At 44.5% G+C, this 25367-nt stretch overlaps 2 protein-coding genes and 1 pseudogene across 2 annotated transcripts in view; 2 read left to right on the top strand and 1 right to left on the bottom strand.

The window, feature by feature from the left end:
• The window catches only part of LOC117534283, an 865641-nt pseudogene that overhangs the window by 495888 nt on the left and 344386 nt on the right, over positions 1-25367 (bottom strand).
• LOC117534306 (phosphatidate cytidylyltransferase 2-like) overlaps positions 1-25367 on the top strand; it is a 44173-nt gene that overhangs the window by 8084 nt on the left and 10722 nt on the right. The window lies entirely within an intron of this gene.
• Positions 780-23651, top strand: LOC117534289 (zinc finger protein 235-like). Its single transcript, XM_034198485.1, has 2 exons — positions 780-1094; positions 21754-23651. Exons 1-2 carry the CDS (start codon positions 845-847, stop codon positions 23004-23006), a joined length of 1503 nt encoding a protein of 500 aa, XP_034054376.1. The 5' UTR covers positions 780-844; the 3' UTR covers positions 23007-23651.

The raw sequence follows: 25367 nt of genomic DNA, 5'->3' as shown, positions 1-25367 counted from the left end.
TTAAGAAGAAAGGGATGGAGATCTGGCAGAAAAGGTGGGAGAAAGACCAGAAAGGCAAAGAGTATCATAAAGTTCAAAAGACAATTACAATTAATATTTATAAAGAAAGAAACAGAAGGGAGGAAATCATGATGGCTAGACTCAGAATAAATCACACAGCATTGAATAGTACGCTGTATATCATGGGGAAAAGTGACAGTAAAATAAGATGTAGAACATATATTGTTACATTGTGACATCTATGAAGCGGAAAGAGAACAATTAAAGAATAAAGTCTTAGAGGCAGAGAGGGAATGGAGTGTGGTTGGTGTTTTGGGAACAAAAGGAGAGGGAGTAAGAGCTACCAGAAAGTCACTGTTTAAATTCTTGAGTGAAACTGGGGTAGGAAAAATAATTTAACATTAGGTCAGGAAAGAACATAGATTTGTTTTTTGTTTTATTTATTTCATGGTTTTATTGATTGATTGATTTATTTTAATTTAATTTGTATTAGAGCACAAGTTAAAGAGTTGGAATGATGTGATGATTCATACTCATGTACAGTAGGTGGCGGTATGCACCTTTTTAAGTTGTTTGCAATCCGCCAAAAGCAAGAGAAGAAGAAGAAGTAATCTCTTTCTAACCTGGATCGAGGAGGCGTCACGTCGCTACGGTTCTCTCTCTCTCTGTGTTCCGATAAAGTGTGTGTGAGCTCCAGCTCTACTGATCCATCATCTGTGTGTCTGGATAAACCTCCGAATGGACTCGGTGCTCTTTTTTCTGGAGCGTTTACCTCGGACTATAGGAGCTAGTTTAGCATGCTAGCTGGAAACACGTTAGCAACACTAGTCAGATTGAGAGTTTGATGGAGAGAGAAACGGTGTGTTTAACGGAGTTAGCAGGAAAAGGTGATCTAGTAAACATGAGTAAAGTCCAAATGCTGCTGTCGTTGAAGAAGCAGCGACTCACTGCTGCTGCTGAAGAGATATTTGCCCTGTTTGAAAAAACAATAGCAGAACTCGTGGAGGAGCTGTCTCTTTCCAAAGAGGAGAACGAGAGACTCCAGAAACTACTGGACGCTGTTTTACAGCCTCAGCTTCGGATACACAGAGCAGGTCTGTTCCCTTTACTCTTAATTAACACTTTAAACCAGGGGTGTCCAAACTACGACCCGGGGGCCAATGCGGCCCGCTGGCCATTTTGAATTGCCCCTCAGCTAATTCAAAAAGTATAATTTTAAATATGGCCCACAAATAAAAGTTGTGCTTTTCTTATATTGTACTAATTAAATATATATGTACACGTATATTACACAGTAGTATTAATGTGTTAATTAGCCCACTTAAAAAAATTAATTCAGTCAATTCATGTTGATAATATTTTCTAACAAATCTTAGTTGTGTGGGGCCACATTATGGGACATAATTCACCATGGTATTATTGTGTGTTGCAACACGGACCAGTGAGTAAAGGTACCGTGTGTAGGTTGTCATACTAGCTTGACATGTATTAGCAAGCAGATGTAAGTACAAGAAAAGGTAAGTACCTTGTCTTGATGCTAATGGAAAATAAAGTGTGGAGTTCCATACTGAACACACCGCCTCTGACTCCCTTTCATTGGCTTTACACTGGTGACCCTGACATTTTCGTGATAGATTCCGAAGACTTAATGAACATGGCTGATCGCGATGTTTATGTTAAACTGCCGGAGTTTTGGGAGCATGCCGCTGCAGCGTGGTTCACACACGTGGAGGCACACTTTCCCTGCCGACAGGTCCGTGACGGGGACCTGAAATATTTTCACGTGGTAGCAGCGCTGGGGAGCTCCACATCGTCCAGGTTGGTTAGATTTATTGCAGACCCCCCCACGCCAATGCAAATGTGAGGCGATTAAGGCCCTTCTCCTTAAGACATTTAGCTTAGGGCCCGCCAGATTCTTGACATTCAAGGCCTAGGAGACAGCAAGCCATTTCAGCTCATGGAGAAAATGCTGAATCTGCGGTGGGGGGGAGGATCCCCAGATTTTGTTTAAGGAGACGTTCCTGCGCCACTTGCCTTCCCGGGTTCAGACAGCGCTAGCCAACACGTCCATTACTGAACCCCGCGCCTTGGCTGAAGAGGCCGACCGTTTTTTCCTGGCTACCCAGCAGACCTGTGCAGAGGCGCTAGCTGTGGTGCTCAGTGCCCCCTCACCAGTTAAGAAAGCTTGGAGGGGGGCTGGCCGCGACGGTGCCAAGCCGGTGTGGGGACACAGGAGTGTTTTTACCACGCACGGTTCGGGGCCAGGGCGAAGAAGTGCATCGCTCCCTGCAGTTATAAACCTCCGGGAAACGGGAGAGCCGGTGCTCCGTAGTGGCCCTGAGCGTTGGCGGCACGAGCAGGCTTCTCTTCGTTAGCGACAGTGTCTCAGGAAGCTTGTTTCTTTGTGACACAGGCGCTCAACGGAGTGTGGTTCCTGCGTCGAGGGAGGACGTCGCTCGAGGGGGACACGGGCCGCAGTTGACGACGGCTAATGGCGGCCCCATCCGCACGTACGGCATGAGGCCTATGTGTTTGTGCAGTGTTTCCCCTATGTCTTGGCGAGGCTCCGCGCCCCGCCTGAAATTCAAGGTGTTTTTTCATTTTCATTTTTTCATTTAAAACAAATATATATAAAGCACCAAATTGCAACTGAAGTAATCTATCTACGGTCACTTTTCACATTAAACATGTGCTGTTTTATTAAATAAACTAAACACCTATGTTATTTATCCAATGTATGTGCATGTTTCAGTGTCCACTGCTTTGCATATTCACATTATCCCTCTGCTCTCTTTTTGTTTCCGCTCCCCCCCCCCCCCACACACACGAATGCACACACTCACAATCAGAGACAAGAGCGGAGGAAAGGAGAACAACAAAGTGTAAAAAAGTCAAACAAATCTGCATTATTGCCCCGAGCTCTGCTGTCTGGCCGTGTGTGTGTGTCCCCAGTTTCACATTTGTTTATTATAATTTTTTAACCTCAAGCCGTTATCGTCACGGGAGAAGAACACACACAGCCTGCCCAGGTGGACGCGTGCGAACGCAACAACGAACGTGACAAAGAATGTAGCGTGCGCATTCTAAAAATAGCTCACAGATGGTGAGCAGGTACCGCGGTTTTGAACTACAGTATTGAATTTGACAGAAAACAACAAGGAAGCGCCAGCAGAAGAATAGTCTAATGAGTTGGGTGAAAAAAAAGACGGGAGATGTGAGTTGGTTTATTCAGTAAATTCCATCCATCCATCTTCTCCCGCTTATCCGTGGTCAGGTCGCGGGGGTAGCAGTTCCAGCAGAGAGCCCCAAACTTTCTTTTCCCTGGCGACATCAACCAGCTCTGACTGGGGGATCCCAAGGCGCTCCCAGGCCAGCGAAGAGATATAATCCCTCCACCTGGTCCTAGGTCTACCCCTTGGTCTCTTCCCAGCTGGACGTGCCTGGAACACCTCCCTAGGGAGGCGCCCAGGTGGCATCCTAACTAGGTGCCCGAACCACCTCAACTGGCTCCTTTCGACGCGAAGGAGGAGCGGCTCAACTCCGAGTCCCTCCCTGATGACCGAACTTCTCACCTTATCCCTAAGGGAGACACCAGCCACCCTGCGGAGAAAACCCATCTCGGCCGCTTGTATTCAGTAAATTAGCTCAGGATAATTGGACTTTCTGCTCTTGATGTGAGGCTAATGCAGGATTTGCTAGCTTGATGCTACCGGCATTTAGCGGCAGTGACTCAACAAATTGCCTCTTAAAATATATCGTCAGCAATGTATGACAAACAGACTGTTTGTTTAATGTTAGACTCACACCAATAGCTCAATATGATCATAACATGATTGCTTTCATATTAGAGATCAGATGAGGTGGAGCTGCCTCCAGCAATAGAGGATGAGGCAGAGAGAAGCAGCACAGGGTTGCAGCAGTTATATGTTATATGCTGTAGTCAGTCAGGTGATTTAAATGTATCAGTGTAACACTGTACTTTATTACTTTCTAATGTACAAATACTTTGTTACTGTACGATATCAATAACAATAATCCACAGCTCCTCTCTCTGCTCCAGAGGATAACAAAAATTCGGGCAGCACCCTGCCAAGGCAGTAAACCTAGGGGAAACACTGTTGTGTATTGGAGGACAGCGGTTTCAGCTGGGATTTTGTGACGGCAGACATTTCTTTTCCCCTCCTCGGAGCAGATTTTTTAGGTGCTCACGGACTCCTGGTGGACGTTAAAAATAAACGCTTGGTTGATGCCTTGAGGTTTTCCTACCTTGTGTGTACTCTTGGCAAGGTGGCGTATGACAGGCTGTCGGGCTCGCTGTCGGGGGCGGACAGTTTTCTCAGGCTGTTGGCTGAATTTCCAGAACTGACGCTGCCCACTTTCTCTGCGCTCACCACGTCACCACCGAAGGTCCCCCAGTCTACTTCAGGGCCCGGCAGTTGAACCCTTCTAAGCTTGCAGTAGCGAGGGGGGAGTTTTCGACCATGGAACACCTGGGTATCATCCGCCGGTCTAACGGTCCTTTGGCCTCTCCTCTGCACATCGTTCCCAAGCCGAAAGGCGGTTGGCGCCCATGTGGGGATTACCGCCGTCTCAACAACGCCACGACACCTGACCGCTACCCGGTGCCGCACATTCAGGACTTTTCAGCGCATCTGGCCGGTACGCTGGTTTTTTCTAAAGTGGACCTGGTGCGTGGATACCACCAGGTGCCCATGCATCCCCTGGATGTTCCCAAGGCGGCAGTGATAACGCTGTTTGGGTTGTTCGAGTTCTATTTCGTATATGGCTTCGCCCTCGAAGGCTATAGCTATTGGGTTATCCCCCTGCGCCCCCGCGCAGCACTGAAACACTTGTAGTCCACGCCCACCCGCTAGGTGGGCCCCACCCGCTAGGTGGGCCCCACCCTCGGGCCTCCTTCCGGTATAAATAGGAAGGGTGCCCGGCAATCTGCTCCCTCTTTTCTTCAGAAACCAGCACAGTACTGAAGCACAGCAATTGAGAATCATCATGAGCAACAACTGCGTCCGTGATTGTCCCTCATGTGGCTCTGGGTTCATAATGAGTTATGACCAGCAGAGATAAAAGCAGTATGCGAATCCTGCCTGGAGTCGGAGCACGCGTACGCGGCTCTAAACCAGCAGGTAGCAGAGCCGGTAATTAAGCCAGCTGCCACTAATCTGTTTAAGTAGATGTGAAGGTAAACTTCTGTTGTTGCAATGTTGAGGTAGAATGAAGGAGTCTGGAACCGTTGTTAGCCAAAAGCACTGAGAGTTTTATTGGAGAAAGTACAGACAATACGGCCGGGAGATCATCTTAGTTTCACACATGTCCAGTGCTCCGCCAAAATGATTTCTGACCCTAAGCCACAAAGCATCGCTGCTACACGAGGAGAGGCCGCCCACAGAAAGCCCGCGTTTACCTAATCAATAGCCGATGGGGGACAATGGTCTGCTTGTCTCAAAGAGATGCTGCCAGGTCAACCCTCCCCATGGACATAGGAGAAGCGTTTGACCTGTGACCTCCACATACAGAGGAGTCTCTGACTGACTACAAGCAGATGTTTGCAGTATCACAGACTCTAAGGAACCATAAGAGACTCTATAAACAGATCAGATGAAAAATATTCTCTTACAGATTCACTCTTTTTATCAATCTATTGATAACCAATTAACATTAGTCTAAGAATATTTCAGTCAATACTTAAAATCAATAGGCGTCCTCAGAGTTGGGTGGGCTCAGATACATTCATTACATTAAAAATAGAACAAGATTGAAAACATTTCAATCACCCTGATTGAACACAGTCAATCATAATAAAAATCATCTCTCTTCAGTGCTTGGCATCTTTTGTCAAAAGGTACAATAATAAACACATGGGATACAAAATATTATAGCAAAATATATGTTTCAAAAAATAAGATCTTTTATCATTTATCACTCAGTTAATCTCATTCATCAAACACAGATTCTAAATCAGCTTACATCTCAAAGATTTACTTTAAGGCAATTACTTATTAAAAACACAATTAGGATTATAAGAAATCAATTGAGGTATCATTTAGGATTATGAGAAATCCAATTAAGGTTCCTAGTTTAAGGTATAAATTCACAGTGATTAATCGATCAATCTGTAATCTGTAAAGTTACAGTGTCCTCAATCTTTAACATTACTTTACGTTTACTTCATTACGCTTTATTCAAGAGTAAGGCACTTAGTAATACATTTATTTCATTCAAATACACTTGTTCAAAATCTGAAAAGGAAAATCAGACATTTTATTTGTATCACAACCTGCAAAGGAAAAATCAGACATTTGTCCTTTAATCCAGTGTATCAACTGTAATCAATTATTAAAACATCTGTTCTTTATTCAGAATATCAACTTTAAACAACATCTCAATCGTTGAATGGAGGTACCCACGGGTCGGAGATCACGATGGAGACCCAGGGGTCCGGAAGCTCGGCATTGTACATTAATATTGTGTCCTTTACAGTGGAATGTCCAACTAGCCTTTGTGGGGCCTGGAGGGCGGTCTTGGCAACCCTTCATATGGCTAATTTAACCACAGTGATCAAACAGATCACTAGGATCAGCACAACCAAGATAAACACTGAAACAGTAACAACAAATTTAACCAGCCCCGCTCCCCAAGATCCAAAAGTTCCACTTAATTCCCCAAATGTAAACCCATGAGTTTCATGCAATTCTTTTATTCCCCTGGCAGCATCATGAGCCATGTCCATAACTTCAGGTGTGGCATCAGATATGAAAGAACAGCACTCACTTCCTATCACCTTGCATGTTCCTCCTTGGGCCGCTAAGAGGAGGTCAAGAGCCATACGATTCTGTAGTGCTACTGTCCTAACTTCCTGCAATTCTTTGTGTTCAGCTAACATCGCTGTGTTGGATACATTTAAATGATGTTCTACCACTTTAGACAATGCGACAATTTCCTGCTGAGTAACATAAATACCGTACCAAGGCAAGAATAGGCTAGCTATCTGTTGTCCTTGTGAAATTGACCTGCTGTTCCTGTGTAGAGAGGGAAGTATTGCTGCAATCTCAGTAGCCTCTACTTTACGGATTAAAGGGATTAGGTAGGCTAGATAACAGGTACCATAAAAAACATCATATGGCACACATCCATAGGCCCGGTCCCCACAAACTAAGTAAACTCTCGGTGGGAGGGGAATTCTGGCTATATGTACTCTCACTATGGCATTACAGTCGCTGTGTCCCACATCAGGAGAGGTGTGAGATCCTACTGCATTCTGGAAACAGATGGACACATTCTTCCATTCATGCACAACAATTGGGGGGACATATACTGAGCAGTCAAGTGTAGGGGGCTTGCCTAAGGGTATTGGCTGCGTACAGTCATGTATTTTAACCTCAACGGAGTCCACTGTTCTAGAGCCGAACCAGGGCACAACTGTTACCAAAGCTTCCACTAACAAAGCGGGTGTGTGTGGTTGCATTGTACATGTTGGACTTGTAAAGTTAGCTGAACAATTAGTCTGAGCTAGAGCTAACTGGAATCTATATTCAAAAGCTAGGTTAACGTATTTCTTCATATATATTAGTTTTAAAAACATCAAACGTTTGAAACCGTCAGGCAGGTAATCTTTATTTACTGTATCAACAATGAGAGAGACTAAGCCCTTGTACTGTAAAGGTTTTTCAGAGTCTATGGGGTAGGAAGGAGTATAACAATCCTCAGCCTCATCGCTAATTCTAGATGCTATGTCATTCCAGTTTACTAAACCGTAATCAGCTTTTGTGAAAGGAATTGGGCTAAACATAGGAGAATGCATTGATTCTGGCATATTTTGGCACAACCAACAGTTGCTAACATTACGTTCATGTGCATAGTCTAACATTAAACTTACTGCAGAATTAGTTTTAGTTTGTTTATAAGGAGTAATTAAGGCCTTTTTTGAAGAATCTACCTCGCCTCCTGATTGTTTAAGTGGAGTAGATGGAACATTTGTTTTGCTATTTGGTCCAGTAACTGTGCATGCAGTATCACCTAGATTGGGAATGTGGTAATCTGGCTTCCGCACTGTACATTTGACCTCATTCCTTATCAGTGTCTCGAACTGTTCTATCGTGCTACACCACAGTTCTGGGGGCATTTCTTCGATGGTGTTAAGAGCCATCCTTACCCCCTCTGGTGCGAACCTGAACCAAGAGTACTGGCTTTTTGGATATATCTCCCATGTTGGGTAAACTGAGGACACAGGAAACACAATAATACAGTTAGATGAGTCACATATTGAACTTGGGCAGTTAAAGGCAATAGTCTCTGACTTATGATCAGGGAGGGAGACAATCCTCCTTATTCTCCCTCCTTTTCTCTCTCTTTGTGTCTCTTGCACCATACTGAGTGTCTGTGTGGTGTTTGGATACAACCTGTCCTTGTCGCTAGGCACTTCTTTGCCCGTTGGTGTTGTTTTGCCCTCAGGGCCTGGACCCTGAGTGGTCAAGTCGTCTGCGCTCTTAGATAAGAGCACCTTATTTTCTCCCTCAGATGGGCGAGGTCCCTCGCCACCTGTCGTTGGGATTTTCACAGCTTCATCTAGCAGGGCGTTCTTGGCCAGGTACAGTAAACCCAGAATGACGATGATGGTGACTGCCTTCACACGCCAGCATCCGGTAGAGGAGAGAGACGACATCTTGAAGCGTGAATCCACTCCGCTCTACCTTGTACTCTCAGGGCTGTTCTGGTCACTATTAATACCTGGAAAGGACCTTTCCACCTGGGAGACAAAGAATATTTTTCAAGATATTTGATTAGTACATTATCACCAATCTGAAAAGGGTGGGTGGGCTCCTCACCAGGCTGGGTGAGCCTGTCAGCCACCTGCCTGTGAAACTTTCTCAACATGTCAGTTAGATATTTGACATAGTTAGTCATGTAATCCTCTGTCCACAAAAGAGTGAGTCTGTGGGGCATTACTGGAGGACTAGATCCTGTGAACATTGGCCTTCCCATCAATACTTCGTGTGGGCTGAGCCCTGTCGTTGCATTTGGTGAGTTTCTGATTGAGCACAGAACTAGCGTCAGCGCGTCTACCCATTTTAGTCCTGTGGTCAACATTGTTTTAGTGAGTTTTTCCTTTATAGTCAAGTTAATTCTCTCAACCTGGCCTGAGCTCTGTGGATGATAGGGAACATGCAATTGCCATTTGAACCCTAACACTGTAGCTAGACTCTGGGTTATCTTAGAAATGAATGCTGGACCTCTGTCACTGTTAATCCCTGCTGGAACACCAAATCTAGGGACAACATCTTTGAGAAGACACTTTACAACTGTTCTGGCGTCTTCTTTTCTGGTAGGGTAGGCCTCTACCCATTTGGAGAACTGGCACACTATTACCAAAAGATATTTGAATCCTTGGCATGGTGGCATGTGCGAAAAGTCAATTTGCATATTTACAAAGGGCCCCGAGGGGGGCGGTGGTAAATGTTCATGCTGAACTGGACCTTTTCTTCTTCTTGTCTGCTGGCATATCATGCATCTATCTACAAGGGTGTGTGTAGCTAGTGTAATGCCTGGAGCAAACCATTGTGACTTTATAATCCCATTCATCCCTCCTTTTCCTACATGTGATTTGCCATGTGCAACATGTGCCAAAACATGGAGGAATGAACGGGGACAGACCATCCGGCCGTCTGGGTGGAGCCACAAGCTGGACTCAGCGTCAAGTGTACAACCTCGTCTTAGCCATAAGTCTTTCTCCCTAACATCAGCGCGGGCTTGCATGTCCGCGACATCATTAAAGGAAGGCAAACAAATGGTTTCTGCGGGTTGTGTCGAGGGGCATTGGAGCACCATAGAAGAGGAGGAAACTGCTGCTTGTTTAGCCGCGGTGTCGGCTAACGCATTTCCACGCGAAATAGGATCATTCGAATTTGTGTGAGCAGCACATTTAACTACTGCTAGCTGTGCAGGGAGCAGGATAGCGTCTAATAGCTCAGCTACTAACGCATGATGTTGAATAGGCTTACCAGCCGATGTTAAGAAACCGCGCATTTTCCACAAGACACCAAAATCATGGCACACACCAAATGCATACCTGGAGTCTGTGAAAATGGTTGCAACTCTACCTTCAGCCAAAATACACGCCCTGAGCAGAGCATACAACTCTGCAGCCTGAGCTGACGTGCCATTTGGCAAGGCTCGGCTTTCTAAGACTTCCCAGTCATTCACAACAGCGTAGCCTGCTAAGTGTACTGTGTCAGACGGCCTGCTCGCAGACCCGTCTGTGTACAGAATCATATCTGAATTAGGGATAGGGGTTTGCAACATATCAGCTCTGGGGGAGGAAGACATGTCAATCGTTGTGACGCAGTCATGTGTTATTTCAAAATCTGGAATTGGCACCAGTGTAGCTGGGTTTAGGGGGGGGGGACGTTTAAGAGTGATGTGTGGACTTGAAAGAATTACCGCTTCATAACCAGATCGCCTTGCTGCCGTCATATGCTGAGTAGCAGAGGTGTTCAGAATATGCAAAACTGCATGTGGGACATGTACTACACAGTCACTGGCCAGTACAATGGGAGAGGATTGTTTTACAACTATCGCCACTGCGGCCACAGCCCGCAGGCATGAAGGCATACCAAGCACCACAGGGGAGAGTCGAGATGAGTAGTATGCAACAGGCCGGAAATTAGAGCCATGCTTCTGCACCAAGATGCCCGTTGCAAAGCCCCCCTTCTCATGGACGTGTAGATGAACAGGTTGATGGTAGTCAGGGAGCCCCAGGGCAGGAGCAGATGTGAGGGCCTGCTTTAAGTCCTGAAAGGCAGTGTGCATGTCCTCAGACCACTGAACAATGTTAGGGGCAGCCTGCAGAGTGGCAGCACGCAGGACAGAATCCATCGCAGCATACTCAAAAATCCAGTGTCTGCAATAATTTGCCATGCCCAAGAAGGAAAGCATGTCCTTCTTTGTGCGAGGTGGTGGTACTTTGTTCAACAGACAAATCCTTGCTGGCGAGAGGAGACGGTGTCCATCCCTCAGAATGTGACCCAAATACGTGACCTCAGTCTGGCAGTATTGCAACTTGGCCAGGGATGCTCTGTGTCCGCATTCAGAAAGTCTTTTCATGAGCAGAATGGAGTCGATGCGACAGGCGTCTTTATTGGGAGAAGCTAACAACAGGTCATCTGCGTACTGAAGCAAGGTACTACCTCCTGTCAGGACCAAAGTGTCCAGATCTCTCCTCACAGCTGCTGCATACACTGTAGGGGATTCAACAAACCCCTGTGGGAGGCGCGTGTATGTGATTTGTTTACCTTTAAAAGTAAATGCAAACAGATACTGGCTGTCTGGATGCAGAGGAACAGAGAAAAATGCTGAACATAAATCAATCACTGTGTAGTACTTAGAGTCCGGGGGCAGAGAAGCTAAAATCGAATTGGTGTCCGGCACAATTGGAGCTGTCGGAATGACAATAACATTAATAGCTTGCAAATCCTGGACAAAGCGCCACTCATCAGGGCGATTGTGTTTAGGTATGGGTAGAATTGGAGTATTACAGGGACTAGTTGTGTAAATTAACACGCCCTGATCAAGCAAAGATTGGATGACTCCTTCAATCCCCAAAATGGCTCTATGGGGCAAATTGTACTGTCTGATAGCTGGCAATCTGGCGTTGGCTTTAAGTGTTACTCGATGTGGAGGCGCTGAGGCAACAAACCCAACATGATTCTTGTGTTTTGCCCATAATGCAGCCGGTACTTCTGAAAAATCTGAGGGGGGGCCATACTCTGTGGGGGGGTTTGGTTGTAAATGAAGGAAAGTGCATTGTGGAAGAGCAATTGGCTCCGCGAGACGCAGCAGGAAATGCTCCCCTCCAAAGTTAATTACGTTAGGTGCGTGTGCGTGTGTGTGTGTGTGTGAGGAAAGTGAGGCTTCCGGCTGGGCCTGGCAGCGGGCTGCCATGGCCCCCACCTCTTTTGGGTTACTGCCTGGTGTAACAGCCACCGTTATGTAGGGGAGGCTTTCTTCAACTTGGAGAACCTGCTGGGGTGTTGTGAGTCTGATGGGTAAAACACATCCTTGTCGGGAAATGAACAAATATTGTTCACTTGTCAACCGATCTGATTTGTTGCAAAAACCTCTTACTGATTGCGCGTAGTCATCTGACGGATTAAAGGCTGCTGTGCAATGACAATTCAACACAGGTCGCATAAGAGACATTAAAGACGCACAAACCGGAGAAATGCTAGCAATTTTCTGAATCCCTGTTGTGGAGAAAACAGAAATCATATTGAAATCTGGAAATGACCAACAATAAAGGTTGTCTCGCGATGATTGAATGAATTGGACTGCCTGATAGACCTTACTGTCAGGAATTGTCAAAAACAATCCGTCTGAAGTGGAATGTATTGTTGCCTGTAATTTACATAGTAAGTCCCTGCCCATTAAATTAATAGGACTTCCATCTGAAATAATGAAAGAGTGTTCCACGTTTGATCCATTAATTGAAACATTAGTGTTCTCTGAAATGGGTTCGGACATAGAAATTCCAGCAACACCGATGGTTGTGACAAATTTATTGGTTGCTTCACACACTTTCTCCTTAGTACGCACGGCAGACAAGGTGGCTCCGCTGTCAATCAAAATATCTACAGCCGTACCACTAAAATCAACGGGCATAATCGGATCTTCACGCGGGTTATTGGAAAGGCGAATTGTTGCTGCTTGAATGGGGAAATGCTGTGATTCTGATCCTATATCTTCCTGGCACCACTATCTTCTATTAAATCCACTTTGTTGAGCGTTCTGCCCCTGGTTCTGTCTGTCATAACGTGGAGACTGCATTAATGCCAGATGTCCGGACTGCTGGGGGAGGTTAGGGGGAAGTGCGGGCTGGGAGAAGGGGGGCTGGGTGAGGGGGGGCTGTGTGTGCTGCTGGACCCCCCAGCGCTTACCACACTGTCCTGCCCAGTGATCGGTTTCTCCGCAAACATGACATGGCATCAACTTTTTGGGATTTTTGTTCTGCTGCTGTCTGCTCTTATTATGATAATCCTGTGATCTCCCCTGATTTTGATACTGCTGGGTGTGGTTCTGTCCTTGAGTTTGATAAGCCTGGGTGTTTTGAGGAAATTGTTGAAGCAGTTGTGAAATTCTGGGAGTAAGAAATATTTGGCTCCTATGCAATGCACGCATTGTGGCTATCGTCATTTTCCAATTTTTAACTTGCCATTCGGGAGTCGCCATCATGTAGGCCTGAGCCGTTTCTGGGATTAAATTATGTAACAAGGTCTGTATGGCAAACAAATCATTACCCTCTCTTTTAATGCCCGCATTATTATCCCACACTGTCATGAAACGCTGGATACATTCTGGGACATTTTCCGCTGGGTCTTGTACACATGCCGTCACTTGGGAGAAATCTGTGTGAGTTTTAGCGCATGCTCTGATAGCCAATGCAGCGACGTTTTGTATCCACGTGTCTCGCGTCTGTGTCGTGGGCCAGTCCCCTGCGGCCGTACACTCAGGAAATTTAAACTCGTCTCTGCACGTGGGCCAATCTGCCTTGTATGTTAAGATTATCAGCTGTTTAACATCATGAACCAAACAGTTATAAACTGAACAAACATTAGTCAACCATGACAGATACTCATCTGGACTTTTAGTGGGACTGGGAGCGTGATTAGTGACATCAATGACCTCAGCGGGTGTCCAGGGTTTGCAAACTGGAACCTCTCCTATCAGAATTTTCGGGGCGGTCACACTTTCTTCAGAATTATTATCCTGAGATGTTTGCATTGTCGTGTACATTTTACGCTGCACATGTTTTGGAAAACTGCTGCCGTACGGCGAACCTGGGTAATCTTGTAAGAGGAGTGGCGGAGTGCGAGGAGTGGGGGTCAATCGCGGACTGTCATGTAAAACATTCTCCTCCCCCGCTGCTGCACTCTGCCCGGCGTGTGCCGAATCTAATTCGCCATATTGTTCTGTGTGATATCTCAAACCATTTTTATTCATGATAGCTGCAGCTGTCATTAACAGATCATCATCGGAGTTTCTCGCAACGGGATTTGAGAGTTCTGTCGCGGGAATTATTTTCGTACAGAGAGATACAGCCTGCTTTCCGTCCAACAGCCCTGCGTCTGTCAAAATACAAATGAGCTGAGATGGGGTTGGAGTTTTACCTTGTCTTTTAATCCAATCATAAATGATGGATTTTGCAATGTCTGGAACATTCTCACCGTGTCTTTCCCTGAATCTGGACATGTTTTCTGATCTTACATCAAAAGCAGCCTCTAGGCTAAGCAAATGACAACTTTTTGCACATTGAGCAACTTTATCAATAAGCGCCTTGAGCTCAATGGAGCCTCGCTCGCTGCCAACAGATTTTGCATTTTTCCTTTCTTCATAACCCCGCTTTTCTGCCAAAGTCATCCAGGCTTTCACACATTCTGTCATGTATTTCTGATCCCATGAACAATTTGAATTATCTTCCACCAGTTTAAATGCTTGCCACAACACGGCCATATCAAAACTACCTGTCAGAGGCCAATCAAATTGAATCAATCCTTTCTGATTAATCTGTTGTGAGTGTTCGCAAAGTAACGATGTAAACGGCATAACTTTAGACCAATCCAAAGTTCTTCCGACAATTCCAGACGGCATGTTTGGAGAAAACAAATGCGTGTAGTGGTTTTCTGCAATCGGGTTTTTTTTAAGTGTCTTTGTGCGTGAAATGGTTTTCCTCTTACCAACTGAATCGTTTGTGGAGGCAGTATTACCTATGTTTAACGGTTAGTACAATAAAAACAAACACTGCAATTAGACAAACAAACATGTACTCGCAACAAAATCAGTGCCCTGGCCAAAAAAATCATCCAGTTTAATTTAGTCCGAAATTACGGAAACGTCAACGGGAGCACTGAAATATCTGTTTAATATGGGCTCTTCTCAGCCATATTCAATCTGTTGATGAGCAATAAACTACCTTATTCTCAATCAAAACCACTATGCAAATGTAGTGGTAAAACTGCTCAACCGACCGAGAGCAGCGATTGTTTTAATTAATTCAGTGCTTTTTAAAAAAAATTTTTTATAAACAACAGCCAATTCAATAATCAGTTAGTTCATTAAACAGTGTGAACGTAATATTCTGCCACGACCCTTCCCATTTAATAGCTCAATTTAGTTCTTGAGCTTATGGTGTGATTAACAGAAAATACAAGTCTGTGTTCTTAAACATTCCTCGTGTGCCGTTCACCACAGGGGGAGGGGAATTCGCCCTCCCTCGTGCAGGCCTGAGCAGACACCCGTAAACGGATTGGTCTGATTTAAACCCGTTGAAATCTCCAGAATTCGGCAATTTGTTTCAATTACAAATCCTCACATTGCTTTTTTTTTTAAACAGAGGTTCCACCTTGCTGATGCTTTCCTTAAGGTCTCTCCGAATATTTGCAGTGTGTGATTGTCCAGTAATTTAATTCTAGAAACCACACACAGCGGAAATCGTTAAAAGTCGATGTTCCGAGGTTATTTATTAGCCCCAAATATTCTTATTGTTTTATACATGAGCTGTGCTTGCTTTTGTTGGCACTTGCCCCAGCAGCATTCACAGGAAGAACCGGCCAGGATAAAATCCCCTTTTGACACCGATTCCTCAGGTTATGATTAAGCCTTCAGATGTACATAGTGGAGAGACCAAAACAAATTGCACTCGCGCAGTTTCACAGATAATTTTGATACCGTCAATCACAGAGTCTGGTAAGGCAGTTGTTCAAATAGATTTGAAAAAAAGCACTTACCAGTCTTCTGAAGAAATCTCGGTATCCTATTCGTAGACGCCAATTGTGAAGGTAAACTTCTGTTGTTGCAATGTTGAGGCAGAATGAAGGACTCTGGAACCGTTGTTGGCCAAAAGCACTGAGAGTTTTATTGGAGAAAGTACAGACAATACGGCCGGGAGATCATCTTAGTTTCACACATGTCCAGTGCTCCGCCAAAATGATTTCTGACCCTAAGCCACAAAGCATCGCTGCTACACGAGGAGAGGCCGCCCACAGAAAGCCCGCGTTTACCTAATCAATAGCCGATGGGGGACAATGGTCTGCTTGTCTCAAAGAGATGCTGCCAGGTCAACCCTCCCCCATGGACATAGGAGAAGCGTTTGACCTGTGACCTCAACCTACAGAGGAGTCTCTGACTGACTACAAGCAGATGTTTGCAGTATCACAGACTCTAAGGAACCATAAGAGACTCTATAAACAGATCAGATGAAAATATTCTCTTACAGTAGACAGCAGGGCTCCCTGCGGAAGCCTGCTGGTTTTAACCTATCGGTTAATAACCTGCAGAGCTCGCGGCATTCCTCTGTCCGAGATACGCCTCCTACACACGGTCATAATAACCCATGAGCGCCGTTATAACGCCTCATGTGGACAGCACTGCGCACACCTCCACTCATCCCCTGAGCGTGTACACGCCTCATGATGACAGCCGGAGTGAAACGCAGCGTGTGGAGGCTTCCTCGCAGCCCTTTCGCCTCACGGGCAGCGAGGGCAATGGCGTGGCTCGTCACCATGACGACCATTACAGGCTGAGTGCCCCCCAGCGGCAGCGCCCGCAGCGCCATGGCGTCAGCGCTCTTTGCAGAAGCCTGCTGGTTTTAACCTATCGGTTAATTAACTGCAGAGCTCGCTAATTAAGCCGGCTGCCACTAATCTGTTGATTAAGTAGACAGCAGGGCTCGCGGCAGAAGCCTGCCGGTTTTAACCTTGGTTAAAACCGGCAGAGCTCGCTGCATTCCTCTGTCCGAGATACGCCTCCTACACACGGTTATAATAAACCCATGAGCGCCGTTATAACGCCTCGTGTGGACAGCACTGCACACACCTCCATCCATCCCCTGAGCGTGTACGCGCCTCATGATGAGAGCCGGAGTGAGACGCAGCGTGTGGAGGCCCCCGCGCAGCCCTTTCGGTCCAAGCACACCTTGGGTTGCCTCACGGGCAGCGCAGGAATGCATACTTCCACGTACCCAAAACATCATGCCAAAACACAGGAAATAGCCTTTGGATATTTCCTGGCTCCTCGCATTTTTTGTGTATAGAAGGCTGGAGCCACTACACAGAGGAGTAGATTTTTTCATTATCACTGGCCCCACCATTGTAACCACTGGCCCAAGAGAATTCGTCCAAAAAAAATCGACTCTAATAATGAAGAAAATGAACACATTTGTTGCAATAGTAATTTATTTACAAACTACATTACTACTATACTACAACATTTCAATCGTCAGTTCTTCCTCATTTTCCTCCTCGGTCGGTTGATTTTGCCGTCCTCCTGATGACCAGGCTGTAAATCCTGGACGTCTGGCTCTTGACCCCGACTGCCACCACTGCAAAACAGCTCTCTTAGCATCAAAGGTATCCAGACTAGGCCCTTCAATGGTCAGGAACATGAGACGAGTGAGATTTTGGGTCGACAGTGAGGACCTCCAGTCGCTCTTCACCCTCTTCATGCAAGAGAAGCCTCTCTCACATGCTGCGGTACTGATAGCCATTGTTAGGTAGATCTGGGCAAAGATGCCTAGGTTCTTAAACTTGGTCTGTAGATCACCTCTCTGGAGTATTTCAAGGAGAGTGTCTCTGAGGGGCCCATTCCGCATTCTTGCCCAGATTTTATAGAGCCTGTACTCTCCCAACACCTCAGTGACTGTGGTCCCCTCACGCACCAGGATGCTCTGGTAATGGTGGCACAGGGACTCAATATTTGCTCGTCCATGGAGGACAAAGGCTTATTTGGACTCATCTGAGTTGTTCAGTTTTGGCCACACATTATGATCAAGAGCTGAGAATGTTTGCACAATGCTCTCGGTAGACAACAGGTCTCCCAGACGGCTCTCAATATGTTTGGTAAGCATGTCTGTAATTTCCTTCCTGTCTGTAGCCAGTGTGTCTGTGGTGGTGTTTTTGAGCTCTACCCCTCTATAGGTGCCATTCATTGCATCAGCCAACATCTTCCTTTGCTGCTCTCCGGGCTCCAGACACAGCTCGGTAAGGCCATTGAGGCAGGCCTCAATGTACTGCACTGCCTCCCCTGGTGTCAGACTATCCTGCTGAAACTGGAGGCTCAGTGCCTTGAGAAAGTCCAGTCTATCCAGCAGGAAGTGCATGAACTGGACATTGGTGTGGCTTTTGAGGTAGTGGAGGATGTTCTTTGCCCTTCCCATCACTGCAGGTGAAGGTCGGGTTGTCCTCTCTGGGCTGACCTGGTCCTCAAAGTGGGCCACAAAGATTGCATAGCTATTACACAGGATCTGTGTTGCCTTGTGGATGTAGGGCAACCACCTGGACCCCTTCAGGTTTGTAGGCTTGAGGACCTTCTCCTCCATTGCATCTGCCAGCATCCTGAGCTCCCTCAGTGCCTTTGGAGAGTAGTGGTATTGCTGATGCAAATATTGCAGCACCTCCTGCAGCTGCTTCAGCCTCTGATTCTCTTTTATTGAATCCACCAGACCTAATTCCAGCCTGTGTGCCACACAGTGTATAGCAAGCAGGTGTCCAATCTCTTCCTTCAGCTTTGCAGCCACACCATTCCTCTTCCCCAAATTGACAGCCGCACCATCAGCGCATAGGAAAACCACCTTTTCCTTCCAGTTATCCAGACCTGCTTTTTCAAACACTGTCTGTACTGCAGAAAGTACACCATCTGCATGTGCGTTTTTGACATCCTCAATGCCAAGGAAGGACTGAACCACTCCTCTCTCCTTATTGAAGATCTTGACATAGACAATCTCATTCTCAAGGTTCCCAGTATCAGTTGCCCCGTCAATCATCACACTGATATAGCCTGCATTCTTTAGGTCAGAAAGCAGTTGCTCCCTCTCCACATTGTAGATATCAATTGTGAATCTGAAGGTAAAAAAAGGGAATTTCATTAATAATGAAGGAATTGTAAAAAGTTAATTAAATAGTAAATTTGGAATGTACAGTATTAATGTATTTGTGATTCTCACCTTAAACATGCCTTGTCTGACAAGTAACAATTGGTCATGTTGGAGCCAGTCCTACTGTTGAGCTGCACCAGGTCCGGAAAGTCAGTAAATGGCTTTTCTTTCTTGACAACATAGTACGCTGTATGAAACATATTCTCCATTTTATCCTGGAAACCTGCATCTATTTCACCATTAACATGAATCCCAGCTAACACAGCGGGTGTTTTGATTGCTGCCTTCTGCCTCCTCACACACACCTGGTGTGAGGTGCTTTTTTCATGCGGGTCAAACCCTGTGGAGCATTCTGCTACCTGGCCCTTGAAGAGTGGAGAGTCCCTAAACAAGCAAAACAATCTGCTGCTTAAATATCATATGTAAATAGCCACTAGCTAGCCACTAACTAGCTAGGCCTACTATACATTTCTATAAAGCAATTGTTCATATTTGGTTTATTAAAATAATTATATTGTGGTCATTTTTAAAATAAAATAAAAAGGAGGGTGACACTATGGTATGAGTATTATTATGTGTATAATGCGCTTTCTGCCTTCCTGTCATTATCAGGAGTTAGACATGTAATGGCTATAATATATTAGCCTCTAGCCTTCCTTGTCCTAAACTGCTGGGACATTTCCCTATAGCGAATATACCATAATATTTTCTACTCTTCACTTACTTGTCAGCATAGGTCGGCATTGATGTACAGAGCCGACAGAAGACCTTGTTTATATTGGCATCATATTCAAGCCAACTCCAACGATCAAGCCAGTGTTCCGCCTCTTCCGGCGACCGCCCCTATGGTGGTTGCTTTCCCGGCTTCTGTGCTCAGGAGTCGTGGTGGCCGGCCTGTCGTTCCTCCTCACTGCACAGACTTTGTTTATGGGTAAATTCTGGGGGTGCTTGTGTGGGGGCACATTATGGGACATAATTAACTGTGGTATTATTGTGTGCTGCAACACGGACCAGTGTGTGAAGGTACCGTGTGTAGGTTGTCATACTAGTTTTACATGTAGTAGCAAGCAGATGTACTTACCTTATGTTCATGCTAATGGAAAATAAAGTCTGGAGTTCCATACTGAACACACCGCCTCTGACTCCCTTTCATCGGCTCTACAGTTGATACAAAAAAGCCTAATAACTTATTTACATAACAAGCTTGAAATAGACCCTTCATATTTCATGTTATTATGATCACTCTTAGACTTCTGTTTTTAAGGGATGAGCTGCCAACAAGATAAATGAAACCCTATAGAGAGCTGTGATGTACAGTAGTCGGGTTTTTTCTTAAAGCATATTAATGTATCGAGGCGACGTTATCAACAAAAACGTACATCAAAACAAGTGGCGCTAGGTAGCCCACAACGCTAACATGGCTTACCTTCGTCTTGTTCTGGTCTAAACTCGTCTTCAATGGCATTAAAACGATAAAAACGATGCTGTAGTTAATCCATAGGTTAATCCAATGTGACTGCGTCCCCTTTGAAATGTTCTGATAATCCATAAGCAATAAAACAGCTTTTCCGTTGCTTGAAAGCAGCGATATTTCTCCCCTCTGCTGCAAGCTAGGATGCGCAGAGACGCTACCTTTTTTTTTTAACATGAGTGTGTGTGGGACGATTTCCCTTGGATTCTATTGGCTCTAACGGTCAGAAAGAGATGTCACATGTCAAAATCGAACAAGGGGGGCCAGAGATAAGGAAAATCCACCCAAATGGCCACAGAAGAGGTTTTTTTTGCTAAATCTGTCTAAAAAGGCCAAATATCACTTATTTTGCATCAATCTTGATACAGGGTACTTATTATATGTTGTACTTTGGATTCCTAAAGCTTTTCGTCTACTAACCCATCATCCAAGGTTAGTTTTCACTATAAGTACAAAATATTATTTGGACGGACACTATAATTTACAGTTTTTTACCATGTTCAATCTGAATTTTCTTTAAAATAAAAAACACATCTATATTGATTCTGACTTTTCTACATCTAACTCACAGGTTTATCATTATTTTGAGAAAAAAGATTATTAATTTAACCCTTTTAGAAGGGAAGATATGGTCATTTGTTCTGGGAATGTCATTTTCGAGCCTGAAACCTGAAAAACAGGCTTGGGGCCTAACAGGTTAACAGGTTGAATACCAACCAACTATGTGCTATATGTGCAATATATATTTATGCCGTTAATAACTGTGCAATATATACCTGGCTGCTAAACTCTAAAAACTGTTACAGGATGTGTATTTTGTAAATTGTCTTTTTTAAATTATTTTCTTAATTATATTATAACTTTTTGTTTTTACTTTAATACTTTTGGCAAATAATCAAGAAAAATCATAAATAAAACACTGACAGGGAAAATGTTATAGCAGTATAATTTATTTTACATAAGAAGGTGTTAATTTCTGTTAATACCTGCGTACTTTTACTTAAATAAGGTTTGAATGCAGGATTTTTATTTGTAATAGAGTATTACCATTCTATAGGCGTAGTGTATCTGTTAACGATGCCAAATACAATTCATTGTTTACATTGCAGCTAGTGCTAAACCAGAAGAAAACCTCCTTTTTCATTTGTAACTCGAAGTGGAAAGGCGTTGGGCTACATAAGGTGAATTGAGACAACAAAAATAGGTGGGACTAAGAAAGATAATATGAAAGTGTAAAAACAAAAGCATTAATTAGGGCTGCAAAATGTCTCCCATTGTAATGGTGATTACATTTTTAAATGCTAACACTTAACAGTTTTTTTCTGACTGCGTTTCCTGTTTTCTGCAGATGTCCAGCTGCTGGTGGAGGTTAAAGAAGAGGTTCTCCCTGACCAGCAGGAGTGGAGCACCAGTCTGGACCAGGAGGACCCAGATCCCCTCCCACACATTAAGCAGGAACAGGAGGAACTCAGGATCAGTCAGGAGGGATATCAGCTTCAGGAGCTGGAGGAGGCTGATATCACCAAGTCCACTTTCACTCCTGACTCTGTGAAGAGTGAAGATGATAAAGAGAAACCTCAGTCCTCACAGCCTCCTCAAAGACAAACTGAACACATGGAAACAGAAGCTGATGGAGATGACTGTCGAGGACCAGAACCAGCCAGGAACTCAGATCCAGAGAGTAGTTTACAACCAAAGACTGAGGACGACACTGGAGACTCTTCTGAACCTGACACTGAAGACAGTGCTGATTGGAAAAAGACCAGAGAACCTGCGTCAGGCACAAACTCACTGAAAAATAAACATGAATCTGTCAGTGATTCAAGCCGTAGTATTGAAAATAAACCATTCAGCTGCTCAGTCTGTAAGAAAGCTTTTTCACAGAGTAGGAATGTAAAGGCACACATGAGAATCCACACAGGAGAGAAACCATTTAGCTGCTCAGTTTGTGAGAAAGCTTTTTTACGGAGTGAATATTTAAAGGCACACATGAGAATCCACACAGGAGAGAAACCATTTAGCTGCTTAGTTTGTGAGAAAGCTTTTTTACGGAGTGGACATTTAAAGGCACACATGAGAATCCACACAGGAGAGAAACCATTTAGCTGCAAAGTTTGTGAGAAAGCTTATTCACGGATTGAACATTTAAAAACACACATGAGAATCCACACAGGAGAGAAACCACACAGCTGCTCAGTCTGTAAGAAAGCTTTTTCACAGAATATAGATTTAAAGAGACACATGAGAATCCACACAGGAGAGAAACCACACAGCTGCTCAGTCTGTAAGAAAGCTTTTTCACGGAATATAGACTTAAAGAGACACATGAGAATCCACACAGGAGAGAAACCACACAGCTGCTCAGTCTGTAAGAAAGCTTTTTCACAGAATACAGATTTAAAGAGACACATGAAAATCCACACAGGAGAGAAACCCTTTAGCTGCTCAGTTTGTACCAAATCGTTTGCATTGTGTGGACATTTAAAAAAACACATGCAAATCCACACTGGAGAGAAAGCACACAGCTGCTCAGTCTGTAAGAAAGCTTTTTCACAGAGTGGACATTTAAAGACGCACATGAGAGTCCATACAGGAGAGTAAATATACAGCTGCAATGTTTGTGACAAAATATTTAAATGGCGTAATGATTTCAAAAGACACAAGTGTGTTGGTCGTCAGTCCTCACAGCTTAATGAAATTCAAACTGAGGATAACAGAGGCAGAGCCTCCAATCATCAGCTCAGCTGAACACATGGAAACAGAAGCTGATGGAGGACAATGAATAAGTCTTATGACAGTTCACACATGAGAAAAATCTGTCTGACTGGATTAACAATGTTGCACAATATTCCTATGCGACTTAAATGAACTCCATCTTTATAAACATAAGTGGACAATATGTTTAATGTTTTTGTTATACTGATTTTCTGATACGTTAACTACTGACTGTTGATGAACCATTTTTATTTTGGATTGAGGGCTCCAAGTTTCCATATAGAGATATAGGATGATTTGATGTATTGTTCTTTATTTCTAAATGTTTTTTATCATTGCTATCCTGTTAATGAGCCCTGTTTCACATACATGTACCTGTTATCTGATTGTTTTTGCTTCTGTAACTGTAAGGGAATACATTTTCCTATTTTGTATCCTGATGACCTAATGCCGTTACATGTAATACGTCAGTGTTTCCCAACCGGGGGTACGTGGGTGGTCCCCAGGGGGTACGTGAAAAGATTTTGAAAAGTAAAACAAAAAAATAATAATTTGATTTTAGATTTTTTTTAATTAAAATTTTTACAGGAAAACTGTCCCCGAATAATGCATAATCTGTAATAATGTAACTAAAATTGGGGGCATTCAAATTAAGTAATCACGTGCTGGCTATATATTATTATTGCCGTGGCGTTCAGCTTCCCGCCGGACTGTCAGGTGTTTCATCATCATCATCATCATCATCATCATCATTGTAGTGGCGCGCTGGTTTTCTTGCTAGCTAGCAAAATATCAACATCCTATCAAGTGAATGCGCTGGTGTTTATTGAGATCAAAATTTCTGCTAACATAATCATTATGGATCAATGGCTGAGTCGAGCTGGTTCATCCAGAAACAACAGCACAGGTGATACTGCTGAATCAGGAGAACCCGTTCTCAAGAAAATGAAAACAGAGTAGGTGAAGAATCGTCAGTTTGGTGAACATTATGTGCTCTCCGGGTTTACGGTAACAACTACAGAGCCACCGCAGCCAATGTGTTTCATCTGTGGCGACGTGCTTTCTAATAATAGCATGAAACCATCCCATTTACATCGGCACCTTAGTACTAGACATCCCGCCTGTGTGGGTAAGTCTGCAGAGTTTTTCCACCAAAAGCTGGCTGAATTTAAGGGAAGCCAAGAAAAACTAAAGAAAGCGACATCGGTCTCAACCAAGGCCTTGGAGGCATCTTATGCCGTGTCGCTACTCGTTGCTAAATCGAAAAAGCCATTTACCATAGCCGAAGAGCTAATCTTGCCTGCTGCTATAATTCTCGCAGAAACTATGCTCGATAAGAAAGCAGCTGATGTCCTGAAGAAAGTGCCGTTGTCAAATAATACTGTGTGCCATCGGATCGACGACATGGGAATTGACATTATTGACCAAGTGGTGGAAAGATGTAAAGCGTCTGGTACGTTCGCTTTGCAGTTGGACGAATCAACGGATGTCAGTGGGGAAGCACAATTGATTGCGTTTGTGCGTTACAAAGACACTTTGGAGATGAACGAGCACATTCTGTTTTGCAAGAAACTCACGGGGAGAACTACCGGACAGGACGTTTTTAACGTTATTTACCATTTTTTCTCTCAACACAAGCTGGATTGGAAATCCTGCTCTCATGTGTGCACAGACGGCGCTGCGGCGATGACCGGCAGAGTAAATGGATTAATGGCCCACATAAAAAAGGTAAACCCTGACGTTACATGGACGCACTGCATGATTCACAGAGAAGCATTAGCTAGCAAGAGAATGAGTCCAGAGTTAAACAATGTTTTGAATGATGCCGTAAAAGTGATCAACTTCATACAGTCCAGGCCTTTGAATCATAGACTGTTTCAGTCACTTTGTGAAGACGGTGGGTCAGAACATAAACAGCTCCTGCTTCACACTGACGTCCGCTGGTTATCCCGAGGGAAGACGTTACAGCGGCTGTTCGAGCTACGCAATGAAGTGAGGGCATTTCTGTCGGAGCACACCCACCCACTTGTGGCTATGTTTGACGACGCTGACTGGATAGCTCGGCTGGGATACCTCTCTGATATTTTGAGCAAACTCAACCAGCTGAATCTCTCTCTTCAAGGTAAATACACAAATGTTCTTAGCTTGTATGACAAAGTGTGTGGATTCATGGAGAAGATCAAGCTCTGGCAGAGCAAATGTGAAAAAGGGGATACAAGTTGTTTCCTGCAGCTGAACGCATACATT

The sequence above is a fragment of the Gymnodraco acuticeps genome, unplaced genomic scaffold, assembly GCF_902827175.1.
Source record: "Gymnodraco acuticeps unplaced genomic scaffold, fGymAcu1.1, whole genome shotgun sequence".
Lineage (NCBI taxonomy): Eukaryota > Metazoa > Chordata > Actinopteri > Perciformes > Bathydraconidae > Gymnodraco > Gymnodraco acuticeps.
This window is presented reverse-complemented; position numbering and strand designations above follow the sequence as displayed.

Coding starts and splice junctions, on each gene's coding strand:
- LOC117534289 (XM_034198485.1), top strand. CDS start 845: ATGGAGAGAGAAACGGTGTGTTTAACGGAGTTAGCAGGAAAAGGTGAT. Junction 1,095..21,753: donor GCTTCGGATACACAGAGCAG/GTCTGTTCCCTT, acceptor TGTTTTCTGCAG/ATGTCCAGCTGCTGGTGGAG.